Source organism: Labeo rohita, chromosome 10 (assembly GCF_022985175.1).
Source record: "Labeo rohita strain BAU-BD-2019 chromosome 10, IGBB_LRoh.1.0, whole genome shotgun sequence".
Lineage (NCBI taxonomy): Eukaryota > Metazoa > Chordata > Actinopteri > Cypriniformes > Cyprinidae > Labeo > Labeo rohita.
The window spans coordinates 5,935,762-5,960,745 of NC_066878.1; the positions used below are offsets into that span (position 1 = coordinate 5,935,762).

Genomic DNA, 24,984 nt, shown 5'->3' on the forward strand with positions numbered 1-24,984 from the left:
TTTGAGAAAAAAAAGTATAGAGCCTTTTTTGATTGATATTTGATATATATTTAACCATTAAAACGGAGTCTAGAAAAGTTAAAACAGAATCACATGAATTCAGTAAAAAATAAAACTGAATTTGAGAAGAAAAAAATATTTCATAGGGCCCTAAAATGTCATTTTTGTTCTTTTAATAAATTGCTGTTAAATTGTGTAAGTTACATGATTTCAGTTAACAGAAAAAAAAATGAATTTGGTAAAAAATAAAATGAATTTAAGAATAAAAAAGTATTTCATAGGGCTTTAAAAATTGTATTTTTGTTACACTTTTAATAAATTGCTGATAAACTGTGTAAGTGACATGATTTCAATTAATTACACATGCTTTTTGATTGATATTGTTTAACCATTAAAACAGAGTCTAGAAAAAATAAAACGGGAAAAAAACGAATTTGGAAAAAAAAAATTAAACTGAATTTGAAAACTTTTAAAAGTATTTCATAGAGCCTTTTTTGATTGATATTTTGAATTAAAACAGAAAAAAAAAAAAACGTACGTTGTGTTACTCTCGTGAACGCACGTCGAAGTCTGACGCAAAAGAGAAGAAATTGTTGAATAAAGTCATTATTTTTGTTTTCTTTGCACACAGAAAGTATTCTCGTAGCTTCATAGAATTACGGTTCAACCACTGATGTCACATGGACCATTTTAACGATGTCCTTACTACCTTTCAGGGCCTTGAACATGTCAGTTGCGTTGCTGTCAATGCAGGGTCAGGTTGAGATTTTCACAAAACTGTGAGCAAACAGACTGAATATGCCAACATTTTTGGGAGCCTCTAGATCGTTTACTTAAACTCGTGTTATTAGGATAATAGCGCTATTATCTGCGTTGAAAGTCTGGTTCAACACTAATACGAAGAACAGGATGTCATGAGCTTTCTTACTATCTTCAGTTGTATTTGAGCTATAACCGACTTGAAAAGTGATGTACGAGCACGTCGCTTCCTTCACAGCGGTCCCTCTTTACAAATGATTTTCTGTTACAGGATTTTTCTTCGGCATGTATGAAAACACCAGCGTTGTTCTTGGCCTGAGAGCCGTCTCAGCATGAAAAACCCTTATGAGTCCATGACAACAGCTTGGCTAGCTAACAAGGCGAAACGGTTTTGTATACGAACAGTGCGCTTTCATCATTAAAATCCTTTCAGAATACGTGCTAATCACCCCCACACTGATTTCTTGACTACCGCAAACAAACCAAACGCTGTCAAACCTCCAAAGTTTAACCGGCCTCCCTGGCTAGTGTTGCGTCGTCTGCTCTCCTGGCCGAGTTTGCAGTCTCGGTCAACATGTGCTCGCCCTCACAGTGCTAAAACCGAGCTAAAGCCAAGAGGCTCGTCTTAACGCTAACCCCTTGAAAATCCCTTTCCGCTCCGGTCGTACCATGAGAAGCAATTACAGGAGACATTTGAACGGAATTGGGCGTTTGTAACGTTCCACTCAATCTACGTCATCTTTGTTGTTGTAAAACCTGAATAAAACAAGTCGTACTCACAGCCCCCCGAGTAATGGACAATTAAACGCTGGAAAGAGTTGAGCACATTGTGCCAAGCGCGAGGTTTTGCTAGCGCTAGCGCGTTGCTATTTGTTAGGCTGTGGTGTCCAAACAAACACTTTCCCAGGGTTTTTACGTTTGAGAGACCACTTCTCGTGTGCTTTTAATCGGAACAATAACAAATGTGAGATGATTTATAGAAGTGTCACGCGTAATTGTGCTAAATTGTTATTTGCTCAAGACGAGGAACTTAAATTAATGACAACTATGTTTTTGCAATCAGTCTTGCTCAACGTCTCATGAAAGTCCAGTTGAATTAAAAGAAAAAGGCAGGCAGGTTTAAATGGTAAAGATTTTTAATTAGTTCATAAATATTTCTTTTTTAATTCAGCATACAAAAATGACAGTATGTACATCCACAGAGAAGTGGTTCACGACGGCCGTAATGGGTGACCCACATATTCTGTTCACATGCTCAGAGGTTTGGCATTTGAATGTCAGCATTTTTTTTTTATGTTGGGTAAAAATATAACAAGGCACAACACATATAGTCCAATGTCCTTGTTGGTATACGTGGAATAAATACAGGTATTCTCCCTCTAGAATTGAATGGAAGCCATTGCAATATTCCTCATTCAAAAGCCACATTTTGAAGTTCCCTTTGTGTTCAGCACTTGTCGGTTTATTAAACAGTCTTAACTGGTGAAACTAAAGTACCATCTGAGTTTCTGAGGTTTTGAATCGCTTAGAACTTGGAATGCGGAATCCTGTGGAACGCCGAGCGATTCCGAAGGTTCTAAGAAGAGTGCTAAAAAGCAAAAACGGGAAATGTACCTTTTATTTAAAATAAACGGACCCAGGTATTGTGTAAGAAAATAGACTTTTAAGATCTGGATAAAGGAGCATATGATTTATTGGTTTAAAAAAACAAAAAAAAACATGAGGAGTAAAAATCCTCTTGAGGACGGTGAGCTCATTTGTGTAGTAAAAAAATAAAGTCCAGCTTCTGAGTTGGTTTTTCTTTATAAAAGTTCATAAAGCCAAAAATAAACCTTGTCTTCTCAAAAGCATATAAGCTGGAAAAGCGTAAGACAAAAGTTGGTAACATGCTTTGGTTATTTGCAGCCAATGGTTATGCTCCACACCCAGGCTGAATATATCTAGAACAGAATCAAGTCTTGAAATTTTCAGCTCGTTCCACCAAAGTCAGGGAATTCGAAGGAGAATTCAGGCCAGTTCCGTTACAATAAGTAGAGCGCGTTCCACATCTCCTTTAGATTAGTTTAGTTCAAAACGTGTGACGGGGATCGGGACGACCGCGGAGATGGAGAGCTGACTCATTTGCACACGTATTTCTCCACAGTCCTCTCGCACTTCTTGCACGTGACGTAGCAGCACCAGTGGTATTTGCAGTGGCATCGCTCCACTACTCTCTCGGAGTACGGGTTGTAGCCTCTGCCACAGCACATCAGATCACAGCTGTCACTTCCGCTGGAGGTTTTATTGCACTGCCTGTAGAAGAAACAGACAAAAGGAACTTTATTATACATGCTGTACCACCAACAAACTTGGAAACATTATCCACCTTTTTCTTCAAAGCGGATGTATGCCTATGGGTGAGACTTCCGGTTCATTAGCTGCTATAGGGAAATAATGAGGAATAACAATGTGTTGTAAACTGTAAAACTGTTCGCATTACCGGTGTGTTCATAATTAAATTAATACATTGAAATATTATGGTGAGACGCACCAATTTGCAATATCAAGCTGCAAAAAGAGTGTTTTGTACAGCTAAAGATAGCTGGATGTGGATGAGACAGGAAGCCAGACCCATACAATTCTTGTGTGAAGAAAAATGTTAAATATATAAAAATAAAACGACAATAATCGGTCACAAAGAATGCTTTTCTATTGCGTTTTTTTTTACATTTTTTTATTATTATTTTTTTAAGATCTTAAAAACAATCTGAGTACAATATCCTATTTTATAGAAATATTTTTTATTTTAAATTTGTATAAAAATAACTTTTTATCAGCATTTCATATTAAAGTATTTTTTTTTAATAGAAAAAACACTTTATATAGCTTTCTATGATTTTAGATTCGATAAAATAGTATTATATTTTAGGTTTTCTAAAATACATTTTATTATTTTTTATAAAATCTAAAAATTAAGTTCATTTTATTTAACATTATTTTATATCAACACTTTTCCATAATACTTTACAATAAGGTTTCATTAGTTAACATTAGTAATATACTACTGTTAGTAATATACTACATAAACTACTGAACAATACTTTTACAGCATTTAAAAATTACTTAATATTTATTTCAACATTTACTAAAGCATTATTAAAATCAAAAGTTGTGTTTGTTAACATTTTTTATTAGCATTTTAAATTGAGAAATATTTTTAGTAGAAAAATCTGTATGTTTTCTATAGTTTTTTTGTCATTTTATATTTGAAAAAAAATAGTATTTTTTTTATAGTTTTTATAAAATATATATTTGATCATCTTTATAAAATATATATTTCTGAACATTTTAAATCCATTTTAAGTTATTTGACAGTTGACTTTTTGGTAATACTTTACAATAAGGATTCATTAGTTAACTACTTTGGTTAAACTAAGAATGAATATTTTTATAGAAAAATCTGTGAAAATATTTTCTATAGTTTACTAGGATCTTATATTTAAAAAAAAATAGTAAATTTTTATTATAGTTTTAATAATATATATTTTATCATTTTTATATAAAAATTCCATTTTGAGTTATTTCATTATTTCAACTCATTTTCAGTAAAACTTTACAATAAGGTTTCATTAGTTAACTACTTTGGTTAACATGAACTAAGAATGAACAATAACTTCTACAGTATTTATTAATCTTAGTTAATGTTAAGTTCAGCATTTACTAATGCATTATTTGTGTTTATTAAAATTATTATTTTACATCGCATTTCAAATTGAGGAAATTGTAATAGAAAAATCTGTGGAAATATGTTTTTTTTAATGAGTTTATATTGTACAAAACAGTATTTTTATTGTTTTTATAATGTGTGTGTGTGTGTGTGTGTGTGTGTGTGTGTGTGTGTATATATATATATATATATATATATATATATATATATATATATATATATATATATATATATATATATATATATATACATACATATTTATTTATTTATTTAAACGTTTTTATAAAATATATATTTAAGTCCATTTTAAATTATTTGACAATATTTTATATCAACACTTTTCGGTAACACTTTACAATAAGGTTTTATTAGTTAACATTAGTTAACTACCGTGGTCAACGTGAACAATACTTCCACAGCATTTAATAATCTTTATTTCAGCATTTACTAATGCATTATTAAAATCAAAATTTGTGTTTGTTAACATTAGTTAATGCACTGTGAACTAACATTAACAAACAATGAAAAACTGTATTTTTATTGCTTAACTAATGCGAACAAAGATTAATAAATACTGTAAAGAATGTATTGTTTATGATTTTTTTCATGTTAGTTAATACATGAACTAATGTTAACAAATGACAACTTACTGTAAAGTGTTACCTTTTTTTTAAATACTAAATATTTTTTATAGAAAAAAACAAAGTATTACATTTTTCTTCTGTATTTTTGATAAAATAGTAAATTTTCAACACCTTTTCATATTGAGTGAATGATCAATTTTACGGAAATATTTGAAAAACTTTTTTATATGCAGAAAATATAAAACGGGCAATTCTTTTAAACATTAAAAAAAAAATTTATCAATACTTTTCAATACTAAGCATATGAAAGATGTATTTACGTACTTAAATAAATAAATAAATGTACAAACTGACTAGTCTGCTGTTAGACAACTAACTCATTCCTAATCCAAACTGTTTTGCACATGGAACTTCATGAACATGATTTCAAAAATACATTCACACAAATAGATGACCAAACATTTCTCCGTGACCATGAGAGTAATTACTAAACACAAGCGCCTTTTCAACCCAAGGTAAACATTTAGCTCAACCACATATTAAACCAACAGCACTAAACCTTCTTATAGCCCGTTTTAAGAGCCAGTTGATTCGTACCCAGGGAACATTTTCTCTTGCATTTAAGTGGATCCTGCAGACGCCCTGCATGTACTGAAGCCTGAGGCATCTTGAGCAATGAACAGCCCTGTCATAAATCACGCTCCATACACTAGGGGTCGGCCTGTGTGCAGCCCTCTCAGCGTAAGTGCATTGTTTTATAATTGTGTGGTGTTAATGCTCAGGGTGCTGAGAGACAGACAAGATGGGATGACTACCACGAGGAGAATGCTGTTATTTAAAACTAAAGTAAAAGTCTCCCAGGTCAATGCTGAAAGGGCAGAAAGGAAGGTAAATATGCTTAAGGCCTCAGTGAGTAGCATATGTTCTGCTGACCCGCACCGATGAGAAGTCATACAGTTTATAATACGTGAAGAGACTTTCAAAAGAATTAAAAAGTCTACACTTAGTACATTTTGCTTCCAAACTCCTAACGTCTCTACGGTGATCTGGTTTTACCATCAGTTTAGCAATTTAACAGCTGTGTGCAAAACTTTAAATTTTACCTCAAAGTGAAAACACATTTTCAAACATCTTTTAAACAGCTTTCACTCACTCAGATTGTTTCTTGTTTCTTTAGCGATACCGATCATCTCTGAGCCTCTGGGATGTTGTTCTGTCTGAACTTCTAATGCGCCAATTTCATTAATAGCAGTCTTGCGGCCCACAAAGCAGCATGAAGAACACGGAGAGCAATGCAAGTCCAGATGAGATACGTTCAGGACCGCTCTAAGCTTGTCATTTGGTCTCTCCTCATCTCTCAACGCCAAATCAGATTAGAGAAGCCATCTCTGCAGGTCTAGTTAGGGTAACACTCACGGCTCATTATCTTAAGACCCTTCAAATCACAAAGAGAGGATGTGCAGTGATAGCAGCTTCCTGACTTTGTGGGTGAATCTTATGGGAAAAAAAGCCCAGGTCACATTTCACCACAACATCAAATAAAGAAAAATGGAAAGAAATGTTTATCATTTATAATATTATGTCATGTTACACAATATTATAATAATGTTTACATATATAATATAAATCATTTTAAACATTTTAAATTTTGTACAATTTTTCTTGTTGATTATTTTAATTCCTTTTATATGTAAAGCACTTTCAATTACCATTGTGTATGAAATGTGCTATTTAAATAAACTTAATTTTATTTAATGATAAAAATGTATTTCTATTCTTTATAATGTGCTTAATTATCATTAGAATAACAATTTATTTGAATCAAAATTAAACACTATCCCACATCCAAAGAGTCTCATTACAGAAACATTATAAAACATAAGACGTGCACATAAAACAATGTTTTTAGTGTGACAAAGCACACAGATATTTTGGTAAAATAGACAATTTTATAGAAATATCTACAGGAATATTTTTCTAGAATTTATCACTAATTGATCTTTTTAAAATGTTTTATCTGTGGAAATATACTTTCTATATTTTAAATAATTAAAATATTTTCTTAAAATATATACATTACCAGTCAAAAGTTTTTGAACAGTAAGATTTTTTACTTTACTTCTGCTCATCAAGACTGCATTTATTTGATCCAAAGTATAGCAAAAGAGTAAAATTTTCAAATATTTTTTACTATTTAAAATAACTGTTTTCTATTTAAATATATATTAATGTAATTTATTCCTGTGATTTCAAAGCTGAATTTTTAGCATCATTACTCCAGTCACATGATCCTTCAGAAATCATTCTAATATTCTGATTTGCTGCTCAAAAACATTTATTTTTATGTTGAAAACAGCAGAATTTTTCAGAAAGTTCAGAAGAACAACAGAATCTTTTGTAACATTATAAATGTCTTATCATCACTTTTGATCAATTTAAAGCATCCTTGCTAAATAAAAGTATTAATTTCTATAATTTCTTAGAAATTGAAAATGCTGATCAAAGATCAAAGCTTTGATCACAGGAATAAATTACATTTTAAAATATATTCAAATAGAAAACAGCTATTTTAAACAGTAACAATATTACTGCTTTTGTTGTATTTTGGATCACATAAATGCAGGCCTGGAGAGCAGAAGAGACTTCTTTAAAAAAAACATTAAAAATCTTACTGTTCAAAAACTTTTGACTGGTAGTCTATTTGTAAAATAACACAAAATAATAATATATATATATATATATATATATATATATATATATATATATATATATATAAAAAATATTAATGTATTATATACATGTTGTTTAAAAATTTTTTTATATATATATATATATATATATGTTTTTTTTTTAACAACATATATATATATATTTTGTTTTGTTTTGTTTTGTTTTTAAACAACACATTGCCATAATTTGTGCTAAAACTAATGTTAGAGCAAGTTTAAATATTGTATAAATAATTATTTTTGGGATTACAGCAATAAGGAGGGGCTTTTTTTTTTTTTCAACGGGAAGTGTGCTTAACTGTTATGAAAGACAAAATGTAAACCTTTTCACAATGTAAACATATTTCCTTCTTTCTTTCTGCTGATTTTGGGGTTAAACATGGCCTGGACATCTTCACAGGGTTTATGAGATTCACCTTCATTGTATGTTGTAATTATAATAACTGACATTCCAACACAATGTTCATCTGAGGCCAGCAGGTGTTCTGTGGGGTGATGGGATAAACAGAGGTGCTGAACCCCCTACATACCACAGACCACCATGGAAGAAGCAACATGTGCGACACACACAGTTCCCTGTTGACGTTCTCTATTGATTACAAAACACACCAGTGTCTTGTGACCAAGTGCCAAGCACTAAATATATGAACAGAGAGCACGTGTGAGTAGTCTTATCAGCACGACGGCTGAAGATGCATACTTTGTGTTGAGTGCACCTGACATATAACATGTCTGTAGGTTATCAGCACACTGACCTATAATACCTTTAAAAGCCTAAATGTATACAACTGAAAATACTGAGTTTAAGAATTTTAAAAGTCTGTAAAATTTGACTGGATGATCTGCAATCAAAGACATTGTGATATAACTGTCTTTTATTGTTGCTGCCACCATTGCTGAAAATTCATGTCACGTGAGCCAATAGTTCCACGAAGCTTAGCCACAAAAAAAAAAAAAAAAAAAGAAAAAGACACTGAGCACATTTAAGCGCAAACATAACAAAAATGAGGAAGCTGAGGTTTTTCCATTCTTACCTAAATCTACACCTGCGTCTCCACTGATAAAGCAATAGGAAATAAGCAGGAAGAATTCATTGTCGAGCTAATCTGTGTGTGCAGAGCTGCTATCAGCTGAGAGCTCTTAGCTCTGTGAATAGCAGCATTACTCACAGACAGACTGTGATAATGGTAAAGAGGACACAGTCACTTTGGACATGTCAGAGACACGCGTGTACACACACACAGACTGATTTTATCAGGGCTTTTCAAAAGAAAATAGTGCCACCACAGGAGGAAAGAGATGAGACATTATGAAGTGACAATGAATAACCCAAGACAAACATCTCATGACATGAGCAGTGTGTTTAGAGACAACCTGGCAAGTTAAACTAGTTTTTAAATAGTGGAATAGTTTGCTTTTCTGACCAGCAACAAATCAGTTAAAAACAAGGCTTTTAAAGCAGGGCTCCACAGTGCAACCATTTGCGACTTTAGTGCGTGCAACTATAAAACAAAATATTTAGGAGCATAAAGCTTCAAAGGTTTCTACGTGTTTTTGCAGCGTTGAATAATGTATCACAGACAAATCTCATGAATCCTTTCATCAAGTGTAGAGAGAGTGTAAATAAGAGATTCACTGTGCAGTGTAGAGAGCTTTGTTGATTATAATGGAACTTTGTGAGATCACGATGAACTCAGATGAGTGACAGCTTTTAATGACTTTTAAGGGAGTTTGTAAATGAGATATTGATTTAATACAACAGTTGAATAAACAAAAAGTTAATATTAAGTGACTTACATTGTCTGACTATAACAGTATTGCCTGACTTTACTCTATTTCATCGTCAAAAATAGTTTGAAACAAGTCACAGTTGAGCATTTCCATTCACACACACCGGTGTTTCATTTATGCAAGAACGTGCGTTTTTAAGTGAATCTAGTGAGTCAGTGATTCAATTTCCCATTCATAAACACAGTCACTTGCTTTATTCCTGAATATATCAGCCATTCGAATGAATCAAATGAATGAATGATTCAGTAATAAAATCAGTGACTTGCTGCCACATACTGACAGTTTTAGTTTCAGTTATTTAAATCATCTAATATTTCTATATTCAAAATTTTATATTAAAACATTAATCTTAACATTAATTGACAATCAATTTGATTAAAGTAAGCGTAGTGCCCTGTAAACTATGTTAAATTTGTCTTTTCTGGACCTACTAAAAATGACTGGTATGGATGAACATGAAGGGAATATTTAATAAAAAATAAGTATTTAATTAAATAAAAATCTATTTTTGTATTAGGGCATGTGAAAATATTGTTTTTCCCGACTGGGCTAGCAAAAAAAATAATATATATATTTTTTTTACTAGTTGGTGCAGGACACTATAATTCATTTATGTAAGTGTGGATTGCTAAAATAAAGTAAACTGTGACATATTATACCCAAATTATTCATACAGTGGACTACCAGTAAAACTGATAAAGATTTGGGACCAAAAATTTTATTTGACCTGATCATGTTTTGTTACATACCTTTCTATCAAAGTTATCTGACATTATCAAGATGAATTTGTTCTGACACGGTTAAACTCTGAATTCTTGTCATATTTTATTACCATTTTTAAACTATAGCAAATAAACCATGATAATGTTAGAAATTTTGAAGGTGTCTGAATAAATTTTGGTTTGACAGTATGTGATTTATTAATTAGTTAGTCTCACCTGTCCTGAGTACCGAAGGAGCCCAACTTGTCATTCTTCATGCAATAGTCCGGTGAGCTCTGCAGATAAACCAGCTCATTCTCTCGGACCGGCCGGATGTCGATGTCTTTGGGCACGAGTTGCTTGCGTGTGCCCATAGGCCGATGAACCACCTTAGTGGCTGACAAGTACTTGGTCTTCAGGTCAATGGCGATGTCCTTCAGGTCCTGTAGGCCTCTCCAACAGGTCCGAATAGAGCAAGAACCAGAAACACCATGGCATTTACATTTCATAACCAGGGCGTCTCGCAAAGCCTGCATGGAGGGGGGAAAAGTGCGATGGATTCAGATGAAGCTAATAATAAAATGACATTTTAGAATGCAACATATTAGTGAATTTGGACAGCTTTTGCTCATTACACAAGATGTATCAAAAAAAGAAAAATACTTTGAAATCCAATCAGACTCACACTAAACCATTTTAATTCTACATGTGGTTTGAATCAGGTTTGTAATTCATATCAGACTCCATGCCCAGTTGCCTGGCAGATTAAGTCATGTGACTGACTTTCGTAGTGAATCATTGAAACCACATGGTTTTTCGTTGAGGCACCGCTTACCTGTCTGCCCACTTCGCTGTTGTGAAGATGCATCAGCTTGTTGGCATTCGAGCCAGACTTCTTTTTCATCTTCATGGGGGCATCAGAAAACTTTGAGCCCATGAGGAGACCATAATGCAGGTTATCAGCACAACCACCCCACCTGTATCCAGGCTCAGGGATTTCACCTGGAATCGGGCCACATGTGCACAACCTCAGGTCTCCAGAGGTGCACGCCCGTGCTATAGTGTGACTTATAGCGGCTGCGGAGAGTGCGTATACGAATGCAGACTCCCTCGTTCCTAAAAAACAAACAGATTTAAATTAGTTGCTTGTATAAAAAAAGCAAAGCAAAGCAACGTGAGAAACCCGTATGAAAGGATAATGGCGGAGATTATGGAACTGTTCTCACAGTGCACATATGTCATGACAAGATAATAGGTGTAGAAACAGGAGAGGCTCAACTTGACCCCGTACAAGGTACATCAAAGGCCGGTGCACTTACGTGCTCTAACTCTTGACAAATGCAAACGGTCTGCAGGGACGGACGTCATACGGTTTTCTAGAACTTCAACAAGATTTGGTTTGACCGGCATTTGGATCACGCTAAAAGCTTGTAATAAAAAAATAGGGAGGATGATTAAGCTACCCGTCAAAGCGTAGCATGAGTGTCAACGCCGCGTGGAAATTCAAGACGTGACGCTGCCTCATTAAATACACAATATCCCCTCTATTATATTTAACTGATTTAATATTTCTTTAATTGGTTGACAGCTGAGAATCACATCTGTGCTCTAGGGGTCAGAGGGTCGCAGGGTAAAACCGTAGGCTTTAAACGACTAAAAAAAAGGCAATTCTCTGTCCATTACTGACTAACTCGCTCAATAGCATCTCTCAGTGAATAGAATGGATGCTATTGTTTGTCCTCACAGTAAACGCTGCTCCTCCGTGGAGCCTCTCATCAAACAGAGCATGAGAAAGAAGAGCGACGCGCAAGAATTCGGGTCGGAGGTTTCCGGGTGGGCATTTCTTTTATCATGCAGCGAGGCACTTAGACCGAATTACAGCATTTAACTGGCATAGTCTGCGTTACCCGGAGCGAGAGTGTTTAGAGATCACCTTAAGCCATTGCCCTCATAAAGTTTTCCTTGAGCAGTTAGATGGGTTCTTCAGACCTATTAAGGCCTGAATGGAAACCACACTTGGGTATAAAGAGAGGTGTGTGGTTGCCTTTGAGGGGCTGGCAATGAACAGACAGCGGCTCTTCTTGCCGTGTCTAAACAGAACATCTGTGGATAGAAAACTAGACCTCAATTGGAAATAAATCCTCCTTGGACATGATTTTCCTCTGTATCTCACCTCGTTCCAGGTCCGGGAGGAATTTTGGAGCGTCAATGGAGGAACAGTTCCAGCGCATGTCTGCGAAGGTCTTTTGGCAGACCTTTTTAACCTCCCGTGCTGCTTGGATGATGGTTTGCATGAGTTCCAGGTTACTCCTACAGAGCTGAGCCTGCGAGGAGACGAGGCCTGGCAACGTCTTGCAGTGCTGGGTCTTGTTGATGTGCTGTGTGGTCTGCGATAGCGACCTAGATGAGGAAGCGCATACGTTTCAATGACTGGTGAATGGTGTACATGTCTTGTGAGTTGTAGAAATTTAATCAGATTTTATATTACAAGTTAAACAGACATTAAAATGTTTGGTGGTGTGAAAAGTGATCAAAATATTTGTGGCAAGCCTTGAGTTTAAAGGGGCTGGATGAGGCAAAAAGTCAAATAAACACGGTTAAAGCCAACTCTAAAATATTAGGAGTAACATCAACGGCTTCAATACGTTCGCGCAAGCGGTCTCGCACGCATTTAGGCTGCGGGCTAAAATTGTTCAGTGTCTCGCTCGCAAAGGCATGCAAACAACAACCCATTCCCAGAGATAATCAATCAAGATTAGACCGAAATGGAAGAAGATTATTTCTGCATCGCTTGGAAGCAAGAAAGGCACCAAAAAGCAATTGCCAATGGAAAAAATGTTGTTTATCTGTAAGATGATTCGGTTATTGTTCAAAGCTACGTAGTGTATGTTCCATGGTAAAGCGGCTGTCAGACAACGCCAGAAGGATTTTTGCAAACTTAAGTCATAGTAAAAAACACAAATCAGAGATATTATCTTCCTTAAACATAAACAGTATTAATTTCAGCAAGAAACCGATTGAATTCAACCACTGTTTTTTTGATTCCTCCTTCTCTTTTTTACTAAAACCCACACGTTCGTGAGAACCAACTAATGCCCGCTCTACCTTTGCCTGTTTCGGATTAGGGGCCGCCACTTTATGTTTCATGATATGCTGTGACTGACAGACCCTTGTCTTAACCTCCACACACACACGCTCCGTCTTTGTTATCCAGGGAACACAGGTGTTTATGGCGGCATCTGTTTTGCATTTCTTGCCATGCAATATCAAGTCAGTGGAAACTTCTACCAGCATCTTGTGCATGCAATGGCCTCATCACAACCCAATTTCTCCACCATCATGTTTTCTATCGCAGTGCATCAACAGTATGATTATGCGAATACAAAACATTCTGCAGAAATCAACACAAAGTTACCAGGAAATTAGAGTTTAGCTGGTTTTGATTTAAGAGAATTAAGATTTTTGTCCTAACACTTCCAAATACCAACAATCATTTTTTTATCACATGATTAATTCAGTCAGATTTAAAAACACCTAGAATGTGTTTGAAACAGTTTCAGTGTATATCAAATAAAAAGCAACTCACAGCCATCTGATTCCTGCGCACTGCTGGGACAGGAGCAGGAATGTGAGGAGACAGAGCGGGAGTGAAGGGAAGGTTCGCTTCATGCTGTACAATAAGATCCAGCTCGATCAGAAGACACTGATGCAGGTGCTCGCTGACCCCACTGCTTCTGGACACGCTTATAATTAAAAGCCAAAAGCCATGGCACTTAATCCTTATTTCCGTCCCTCTCCTGCTTGGAAAAATTAAAGAAATCAGATTCCAATCACATAGGTTCATTTTATGCTCTATGCACCAGATGTACTTTGAAGATTTTTACTCTTTGAAGAGCTTTACTATTACTCCAAATAGTAATTTTGTATTTAAATTCTGTATTATGCAATTTTATTGAATTACTGTACATTTTAGTTGTTGAGGATTTAATATAATTGAAATTAAAAATGTGCATTTTGTTGGTTTTTGCATCTAGTTGTGACAAGGAGGCACTGGAAAAATAAGCTAATTACAAAGCTACATTTTTTAAATAACAATTTTCAGTGCTTTAGCACTCTGCAGCAATTTTTTTAAATATCTGTGTTTTTGGAATGTTATCAAATGTTCTTAGATTATTCCATCTGCTTGAATAGGAGGGCAATAAAAAGATACTAGCTCCCAGCGGACAAGCTGTCGGGCCTCAGGCATGATGCTTTCAAATACAGACAGTGATTGTCCAGATTGCAGAGCTTTTTTTTTCCCCTTTCCCCTTCTGGCTATAGACCTACACCCAGAAAACTATACATTAAAAGTGCAATTACAATTACAAACATAGCTATTGTATAAAAAATTATAGTACTTACAGTACTTATTACGCTTAAATGCTTCTGCTATTGAACTTAACACTATAATTTCAACTCTACTAGTTTATACTATTTTTATTTTTTTTTTTTTTTTTTTTTTTTTATCAGTATCAAAATGTAAAGTGCAGTAACTGACGCCACATTGATTTTTAACTAACAAATTTAATCTAGCAATTCAACCTTTTCTGATTTTCACGTTCAATGCGTTGCTTTTAAGTGTACTACATATAAAGGAATAAATACTAAATGTGTGTTTATATCCTATGCATTATCTATAATCTATATAGCATTGCCACGGCAAGCTATACGGACTTAACATATTTTAATATGCTCTTATACAGCCTATGTAATTAAACAAATCTCATAAGATGTAAACAACGGCAAGCTATTTAAAGTGTGCGTACATATAGCCTATGTAAAAGCAATAAGACGGCTGGTTCACTCTTGCTTTCTCCAAGTTTGCACTTTATCTCGTTTTTTCACCTTGAGGGGAAACGAGGTAAAATTAAAATATAATTATTTCAGTCGATACAACCGCTCTAGATGGTCTACGTACTATTTAGGCAGAATTGCAGATGTTATTTTACTTTAAAAAGCATCAGGGATGATATTTAACAGCTTAAACATCTTTAGAGTTAAGAAACTTAGAATAAATAGGAACGCACTTTCATCCTCACCTTTACCACACGGAGACTGACGCCAAAAAAAGCCGCTTGTGGAAAGTAATCCAGAAGTGTTTTATTTAAATCCAGCCAATAGGTCTGAATGTGCGTTAATCCGTTTTTGTGAAGTCCGAGTGAGAAAGCATCATGCAACAGTCCACCGATAAGGAGTCGTGTGTTGATTTAGCGGTGCGGTGCGGTGCTGCTCGGGCGCTGGAATCTGCTGGACTGACGGTGCAGACGGAGCTCGAGTCTATATGAGCCCGCGCCCCACTTTGATCTCGAGCTGATGTCAGGGGCCATTAGCATAACAAAGTGGTTAAGGTTTCCAAGCCAAAGAAAACGCTGAAAATATGATCTGTGACACTCTGACATCTCGCTACTTTTGACACGGAACTTCATCGTTTTTTTTCAAAGCATTTTCATCGAAAAAGGTGCGGTTTGCGTCCCTCATGAATAGCTTAAGTGTGTAAACGATTTAAAAAAAGCTAACAACTTTTATGACGTGATATTGTAGGCAATATTTTAATATTGTATTTTATATAGTTTTTTTTAATTTCCTTTTCCGTTTCCAACTTATTCCAACACAACACATTTCAGTTAAACTTCACGTATTTATATTTATTCCTTCTATAAATAACTTTTGAACAGTTGTTCATAACCATGCTGTATTAAAACGATTTACAATTCCATATATATATTATGACATCATCCTTTCAGGATGTGAACTCAAGGACAAAGGTGATTTATTAGCACTTTATCTTAGATTTTGTCAGAAGGACGTGATTTTAAACAGTCCACCCTGTCGCTATTATTTTGTACAGTAGTGTTTTTTGGAGTGGATATTTGTTGAAATATCAGCATTACATTCCTTAATATCATGCCATTGACTACTAATATAATTTTAAAATGGAAAAGGCACGCTGTTACTAATTTTCCGACAGGTGAAATAAGTGAGAAATCATGGGAAAATCAATTTCAGGACATAAAATCACAGAATTCGCTACAAAAAATGAAAATTTCGCAATTCTAGTGTTTGCATGGTTCATTAAAATTAAGCAGGCTATTTTATTTTATTTTTTAATTTCCTTTTCCGTTTCCAACTTATTTCAACACAGCACATTTCAGAAAAAAAAAAAAAAATCTATTTATTATTTCTATAAATAACTTCAGAATAGGTTAGAATAAAAACAGCTGTTAATAACTGCTTTATTAAAATGATTTACAATTCATAAATAGCCTACATAATGACATCATCGTCCTTTTAGGATGTGAACTTAAAGACAAAGGTGATTTAATAGCACTTCATCTTAGATTTTGTCAGAAGGACATGGTTTTAAACTCCACCCTGTCGCCATTATTTTGTACAGTAGTGATTTTTGGAGTGGATATTTGTTGAAATATCAGCATTAAATTCCCTTACTAATAAACTACTCATAATATCGTGCCATATAATACTAGTATATTTTTAAAAGAACTATTTTTCATTTCCATTACAGATTTTGCAGAGGTGAAATAAGTGAGAAATTATGGGAGCATCAAATTCAGGCTATAAAAATCACAGAATTCGCTATGAAGTTGGAAATACTGCAATTCTAGTATTTGCATGGCCCATAAAATTAAGTAGGCTATTATTTATTTATTTATTTATTTTTATTTCCTTTTCCAATTCCAACTTAAATATATTTATATTTATTATTTCTAGAAATAATGTCAGATTAGGTTAGAATAGAAACGGTTGTTCATAACTATGCTTTATTAAAATGATTTACAATTCATAAATAGCCTACATAATGACATCATCATCCTTAAGATGTGAACTCAAGGACAAAGGTGATTTATTAGCACTTTATCTCAGATTTTGTCAGAAGGCCATGATTTTAAACAGTCCACCCTGTCGCTATTATTTTGTACAGTAGTGATTTTAAGAGTGGATATTTGCTGAAATAACAGCATTAAATTCCCTTTCTAATAAACTACTCTTAATATCATGCCATCGACTACTAATATATTTTTAAAAGCACTATTTTAAATGGGAAAAGGCACCCTGTTACTAATTTTCTGAGAGGTGAAATAAGTGAGAAATCATGGGAGCATCAATTTCAGGAAATAAAAATCACAGAATTCGCTACAAGTTGGAAATATTGCAATTCTAGTGTTTGCATGGTCCATAAAATTAAGTAGGCTATCCAGCTGTAAGCCAGAGTTTCCACACTCGTGCCATTTACAGTCCTGCACACGGCCCATATTGGCCACTCCAAAAACAAGGCAATTTTCCAAGCACGCTAATAACGATTTCAACGTGATAAATGCGTCCTGATGCACGCCACTATGTGACAAAGGTTCTTCTACATTTCACACAATAAATGATTTAACCTCCAGAAATACTCCCAGTAGCCCATTGAAGTCCACATCTGAGCAAAGATATTTCCTAATTTATAAAAATGAGCTATTAAATTCCCTTGTTGTTTTTGGTCCATCAAGAAGTATAAAAGAGCCCATTAAAGGATTCATTATCATTACAGATCGCTAATAATAAATATAAATGTGTTGAGAAAATATTGTTGTAGAATAAAAAATAGGCCGGTACGTGTGTCCATTTATTACAGATCCCACCACACACAATGGCCAAGTTAATATTTTAACCATCTAAGGTAACTGTCATTTTAATAGTGTCTATGGTGTAATAAAAGTCAAGATGTTCTCTGGCCATATGCTTCTCTTATTAACCCGGCTCTCTGGTCCAAAAACGCCTCCTGCAGTGAATTCCCCAACACTCACACAAGTTTCCCCTGTAAAACACACCACACAACCCAATTTTCAAATAACGACGCAATTAAAATACAATCATTAAGACTTTTTCCACTGTTAACAGTATCTACTGTTTTATATAAAGCAGGCAATTCCACTGATTCTGCGGTTAAGTGTGTGAAAGTAGGTGTGTGAGCATTAGTTCGAAACAAAAGAGCAAGAAAACAAGGAAAAACAAACATCAAAGCTAAAGTTTCAAATTAAAAAAAGGTCTATACGCCCCATTTGAAAAAAAATGCAATTTGCAATAGTACATATTTCTTTCTAACACACGCAAATGTTCGAACGAGGAATCCGATGGATGTTTCACGCTATTAAATTGAATCGAACCGCACAGACCGCGTTTGTTCAAGGCCTTGCGTTTGTACGAGTACACGCCAGACGCTACTTATTATCTTGAACTGTATTTACTTACACGCACTAAATCACACACCATAACCTTGATTGACCCGCCGAATGCCTTTCCTTTCACGTCCTGTTGCATAATACACCATACTGAGGGGTGTCAAGAAGACAAAATGTCACACAGACTTAAATCATTCACTCCAATGAGGCCTGCGAGAGAGGCATGATATTGGAAACTGTAGGCATGACTATTTTAGTTTAATTGATTTAAGAAATAATCTAATAAACTAATCATTCTCTCACAGCTGAAGCAAAGAAGAGAAAAGAGGGCGGCGTGTATATTTATAGCTAATCTGATACTCTTTAGAGGTACCACCGACAATTGCCAAAGCATGACATTTCCATTCGCCGCCAAGCTGCACCATTTCAGCTCAATATATAACGTGAAATGCCCGTGGAGCTCTAATCTCAACGCGAAGCGATGGGAAAGCAAATATATGCGCTGTTGCGCTAAACACATCTGCCCACAGCAAATTATTTAAATATGCGGGAATGGGAATTAGCCAAGCTAAGGGGGATGTGCTGGAGATAATAGACTTTGGACATGAATGAAAACCACAGGCTTTTTTTTTGGAGATTCAATGCATTCTGAACATTGTGGTTGGATGGAAGCATCAATAATGTTAAAACAAGCTTATTTATGATCGGTTACACTTCCAGTCAAAACTACGATTTTATGTTTTGTTTTGTTTTTTTTTAAGAAGTCTCTTCTGCTCACCAAGCCTGCATTTATTTGATCCAAAGTACAGCAAAAATAGTAAAATACTGAAATATTTTACTATTTAAAAGAACTGCTTTCTATTTGAATATATTTTAAAATCATTTATTCCTGTGATTTCAAAGCTGAATTTTTTGCATCATTACTCCAGTCACATGATCCTTTAGAAATCATTCTAATATTCTGATTTGCTGCTCAAAAAACATGTATTATTATTATTATGTTGAAAACAGCTGAGTAGAATTTTTTTAAGGTTTCTCTGATAAATAGAAAACTTTTGTAACATTATAAATATCTTTTCATCACTTTTGATCAATTTAAAGCATCCTTGCTACATAAAAGTATTAATGTTACAAAATCCCACATCCAAAAATTCTCATTACAGAAACATTATAAAACATAAGATGTGCACATAAAACAATGTTTTTAGCGTGACAAAGCACACAGATATTTTGGTAAAATAGACAATTTTATAGAAATATCTACAGGAATATTTTTCTATAACTTATCACTTGTATCACTACTTTTTTTATTATTATTATTAGTTCACATTATGTTTTATCAGCACTTTGCATATCTGTGGAAATATACTTTCTATATTTTAAATAATTACAATATTTGTATAAAATATATACATTACCAGTCAAAAGTTTTTGAACAGTAAGATTTTTTACTTTACTGTTTTACTTTAATGTTACAAAATCTTTGGATCTTTCTATTCATCAAATAATACTGAACAAAATGTACTCAACTGTTTTAAATATTGATGATAATAATAATAACAAAATAATGTTTCTTGAACAGCAAATTAGAAAGATTTTTGAAGGATAATGTGGCACTGAAGACTAGAGTAATGATGCTAAAAATTTAGCTTTGATCAAAGGAATAAATTACATTTTAAAATATATTTTTAAAAAAGCAGTTATTTTATTAGTAGAAATATTTCACAATATTACTGCTTGTGCTGTATTTTGGGTCAGATAAATGCAGGCTTGGTGAGCGGAAGAAACTTCTTTTAAAAACAAAAAACAAAAACAAAAACAAAAAAACTTTTGACTGGTAGTAAACAAAGTGTGCATTCTTATCTTTCAGACAGATCATTTTCATGCAGTGCGAAGCCATAATAGGATCATGTTCATGGAAAAACTCTTACAGTCAGCCATTTTTATGAGGGATGTGAAAAGCATCTAGTAACAGTGAGATGTGAATGGGCATGAACTCTTAAATATCAGGTCAAACGGGACTGAAGACTGGCCAAAAGAGCCGTGACCTCCCTAGTGTGTCTGTGTTAGAGGTTTTAACACACAGGCTCTCAATTCCTCCCGGTACCAGGATCAACACCCCAGCCACTTTGATCTTCTACCAGCATTGAGAGTCTTACATAGCCTTAGGCCGGGCACGAAAGGCTTCGGTTTATATAACTGAAATTATGCATAGGGTAGTAAACTACATGTGCTTCGAATGAGAAAATGTCCATTTTGCCTTCAAAACGTTAACTGGATTGAGCAATTTTAGACATTTTGTGCTGGCTATCCGTGTGTGAAGTTTAATGCCGTTACTGAGACTAATGATTTAACGTTTGCATAATGAATCATTTGCGGCAGCTGTGCCAACTGCGCCGCGCTATTCGTCTTCTATCTGAGACATCATCAGACACATAGCGCCATTTACCCTGACACATAGTCAGATCGTTCATTCTGAGCTTGTTGAAGGAGTGCAGAGACACGGTGCCCCCCGTCCTCCTGACGTCTCAGGTCTCTGCCCTGCTCACAGCTGTCTCGTGTCTCAGCGACTGTCAGCGGTCCAGAGCTAGAACTGCACGGCTGTATTTGAGCTGCACGTCGCACTCCTGATATGCATCACTAAGAATGCAAAGTAACAAGAACAAATAAACTTCAGTCAAAGGCAAAATAAATCTGTCCTAATGCCTCTTAGTTAAAAAAAAAAAAAAAAAGACTGGATATTGTCATAAGCAACGTTGAAGTGTTCTGCTGAACACACACACTACAGTAATTATTTATTATATATACACATTACAATTAAATATAATAATGGCTGATAATGTGTGCACACATTAAACATATGTGTAACTGTAATGTATAAATATTAATGTGTGCACATTAATGTAAGCATGTAATTGAGCTTGCACAACTATTACGTTCACGTGTGTGTGTATATATATATATATATATATATATATATATATATATATATATATATATATATATATATATATATATATATATATATAATATTATATGTTCATATAATAATTAAATGTTAATTTATATACATACACAAACAAACGTATGTGTAATTATAATGCATTATTATAAATATTCCTACACACACATATATATATAATGATATGTTGATTATTAAATATTCACATATATATATATTTACATGTATAAAAATCTATACACATATATATGAATATTTAATAATGCTAACAATACAAACATGTATAATGATATATTTATACACGTATTTTGTTCATTATATATATACATATATATACATATACATATCTATCTATCATCTGTCTATATATCCATATTTATCTCTCTGTCCATATATATACTCTCTATATATCTGTCTATATACCCATATCTATCTATATATACATATATACTTTCTATCTGTCTATATATCCATATCTATCTATACTCTCTATCTATATATCTATGTCTATATATCCATATCTATAAATCTATCCATATATATACTCTATTTATATATCTGTCTATATATCCGTATCTATCTATCTATCTATCTATAAAAATGTTATACACACATAAAAATGTCTATATTAATGCAAAAATATCCACATGAAGATAATCTACTTGTAGGCCACTCAAACAGTTATATAATACAAATTACCCTAACGTTTTGTTCCAGTAAGCAATATATATTGACGTTCAGACAAAGTCAAACTTACAATAAAAAAAAAACGTGAGACACATCGCTCTGTGTGAATACATGGTGCCAGCAACGAATGGTGGGAATAGTTACCCGTTTGAGGCAAAACATCTACAAAGTCCAAACAGAACACAGCAACAATTTTGATTTGAAACATTGTTCAGCAGCTCTGTGTCTCCGACAAATACAGAATCCATTTGTTTGAGACACAAAAAGGCGGCAGCGTCTGTTTGGTGCTGTCTGCTACACCGTGATGGAGAGTCTGTCGTTGACTGGCTGTTTAAACTAAGAGGAAATGCATCATTTTGGCTGCAGCACTGCGTCCAGCAAGTTTATTTAAGCTAAGGTGGGAGAAGCTTTGTTTTGGCTGTTCTTTTGAAACCTGTTTTAATTAGGCAATCTCATAAAAACAAATCATGATTTAATAGGCTGAACGAAGAGAGACCTGACAAACAGCTTATGTCGGCATGCCAGTATCCCAAGGTTTTGTTTCTATTGCAAGCATGGTGGTGCTAAAGTTCAAATGGCTTAAACGTCAACAAATTACTGTTTAGGAGAACATTTTAGGAAGTTGACATTCACTAAACATCAGGAATGAAACTTAAACCCCCCCACACACAATTAAGATTCCTATTATATGCAGAAACTAATGCTTTCAGTGTAGAACAAGAAAAAGCGTCTGGGTTTGTGTGTTCTCAGGTGCTTTTTGCTGTAAAAACACTGGGACAGTCACACTCAGCAGGAGAACTTGGAGAGAAAACGTTCAGCGTCCAATTCAGACTGTTTGGACCTGTTCTTCAGAAAGGGGCCATTTGTTTAGGACTGGCCCTCTCTCCCCTCTTTGAAGGCGATGGCCCCTTTCATGTACCAGATGGGAGGTACTTTCAAAAACACAAGTGACTTGTCTCACTGTATGGGAACATGCACCCGTTTGTTTTTTGCTATTGGAGTCTGGTAACATTTGCTACTTCAAAGCAGTGCCTCAGTTATGGTTATATGCAAACTGATTTGGAAAATGACAAAACTTGCTACAAGCAGAGGTAGACCTTTCATGAAAGCAAATTCCATAATCATTAACAAACATGCGAGGAACTCGATGCTCTGTAGCTTGTGTTGTAGCTGTCTGGGGTTTGATCTCTCCACTTGTAAATGATAAAATAGGTGGGAAAGACAAGGAAGCGAAGGGGAGGAACAATGAACGCTTGTTCACAAGCCAGCATGAAACATGGAAGGAGAATTAAACTACGGCTACAAACAGCAGGGGCTTGAAAGGCCTTACAGACATCGCCTTGTGCGTCCATGTTGTCCTGTCCGTGTTATTTTTCCCTCAGTGCAAGATCAAAGCCTTTACCCATCTACCAAGGAGAATGCTGGGACAGGCGATACAGATGAGATAAAAATCAGTATCACTGCAACTTTATCTGTCAGAAGAGACACACTTGTGGTAAAAGCGTTTTCGGGTCAAAACGAGATCAAAAGAATCTGCTCATCAACAAAAGTGGGCGGGTTATAGAGGTTTACACAGATGAGATATAACCACTGTCATCGGAAATGAGACAGCAGGCGGAATACATGCTGTTACAGCATTCCTAGCAAAGGCTAGATCAAAAGCCATGTGCAACAGAAGAGCCAGATACACAATAATAATAACTGGACATTGCATATGTCTATGAAGTAGCACTTCTATTTTAGAATAAACATCAGGAGTTTCTATTTTAGCTGTTCACACAGTTGGGCTTGACAACTATTTAGCAACAGGTGTGACTCATGTTATTGCCAGGAATATTGGATCCAGTCTCTTTACCAGTTATCAGAAGATATCGATGTTGTCTGATACCCAACATCAGTAACACTGTATTTTGTCTGGTACCCAAAGCTCAAAACAAAGTCTTCTATAAGCTTGAGAGTTTGAGAGTTTACTTACTAATCTTAGCAAATCCAACAAGTGTTGTTATATTAAACTGCTTCAAACTGAGATATTCCCTCTCATTTGTAATGCCAAATACTGCTTAAAAACCCACAATCATAAGATTAAACAATCACAAACATTGCAAGGTAAATAAGTAACATGTACACAATATTAAAACATGGGCTAATTAAATGGATAGTTCATCCAAAAAAGACAATTCTGTTATTAATTACTCACCCTCATGTCGTTTCCAACCCGTAAGACCTTCGTTCGTCTTCATAACACAAATTAAGATATTTATCATGAAATTTGAGAGCTTTCTGCATAGATAGTAACACAAATACCATCTTCAAGGCCCAGAAAGGTAGTAAGAACATCGATAAAATAATCCATGTGACATCAGTGGCTCAACCACAATTTTATGAAGCTATGAGAATACTTTTTGTGTACAAAGAAAGCAAAAATGACTTTATTCAACTATTTCTTCTCTTAAGTGTCTGTCTTTGACGGACGTCCACGAGAGTAAACGACACATGCGGAAGACACACAAAACAGTCTTTGCAAACGTCTGAAGATTTCGACAGAGAGGATGACTTGTAATTTTTTGCTCAGCCTTACTTATTTGAACCAAAATATACAACTAAGTGAGATGGACACAGAAGAGAAGAAATTGTTGAATGAAGTTGTTTTTTTGTTTGTTTTCTTTGCGTACAAAATACTCTTGTAGCTTCATAAAATGAAGGTTGCTGTCAATTTCCCTTTAAATGATAAAAATGATAAAACAAAACAAAATAAATCAACACAGATGTAGGTTTCTACACAAATGCTTACATAGCATTCAAATCACTACTATATGAACTTATAACCAGTCAATTCCATTTTTCAG

The 24,984-nt window shown here is 34.5% G+C and overlaps 1 protein-coding gene across 4 annotated transcripts; it reads right to left on the bottom strand.

Moving 5' to 3' along the window:
• Positions 1-1,894: 1,894 nt before the first annotated feature.
• Positions 1,895-24,984, bottom strand: wnt11 (wingless-type MMTV integration site family, member 11). 4 transcript variants are annotated; one of them, XM_051121855.1, is made up of 7 exons: positions 24,336-24,984; positions 20,939-21,129; positions 13,857-14,067; positions 12,444-12,670; positions 11,106-11,386; positions 10,508-10,800; positions 1,895-3,051 (listed from the first exon to the last, which is right to left on the bottom strand). In XM_051121855.1, the coding sequence occupies exons 3-7, from the start codon at positions 13,937-13,939 to the stop codon at positions 2,877-2,879; spliced, it is 1,059 nt and encodes a 352-aa protein (XP_050977812.1). In that variant the 5' UTR covers positions 13,940-14,067; positions 20,939-21,129; positions 24,336-24,984; the 3' UTR covers positions 1,895-2,876. The 4 variants fall into 4 exon arrangements, with proteins under 4 accessions (XP_050977812.1, XP_050977811.1, XP_050977809.1 ...); XM_051121854.1 differs by lacking the exon at positions 20,939-21,129; XM_051121852.1 differs by lacking the exons at positions 20,939-21,129; positions 24,336-24,984 and adding an exon at positions 15,349-15,576.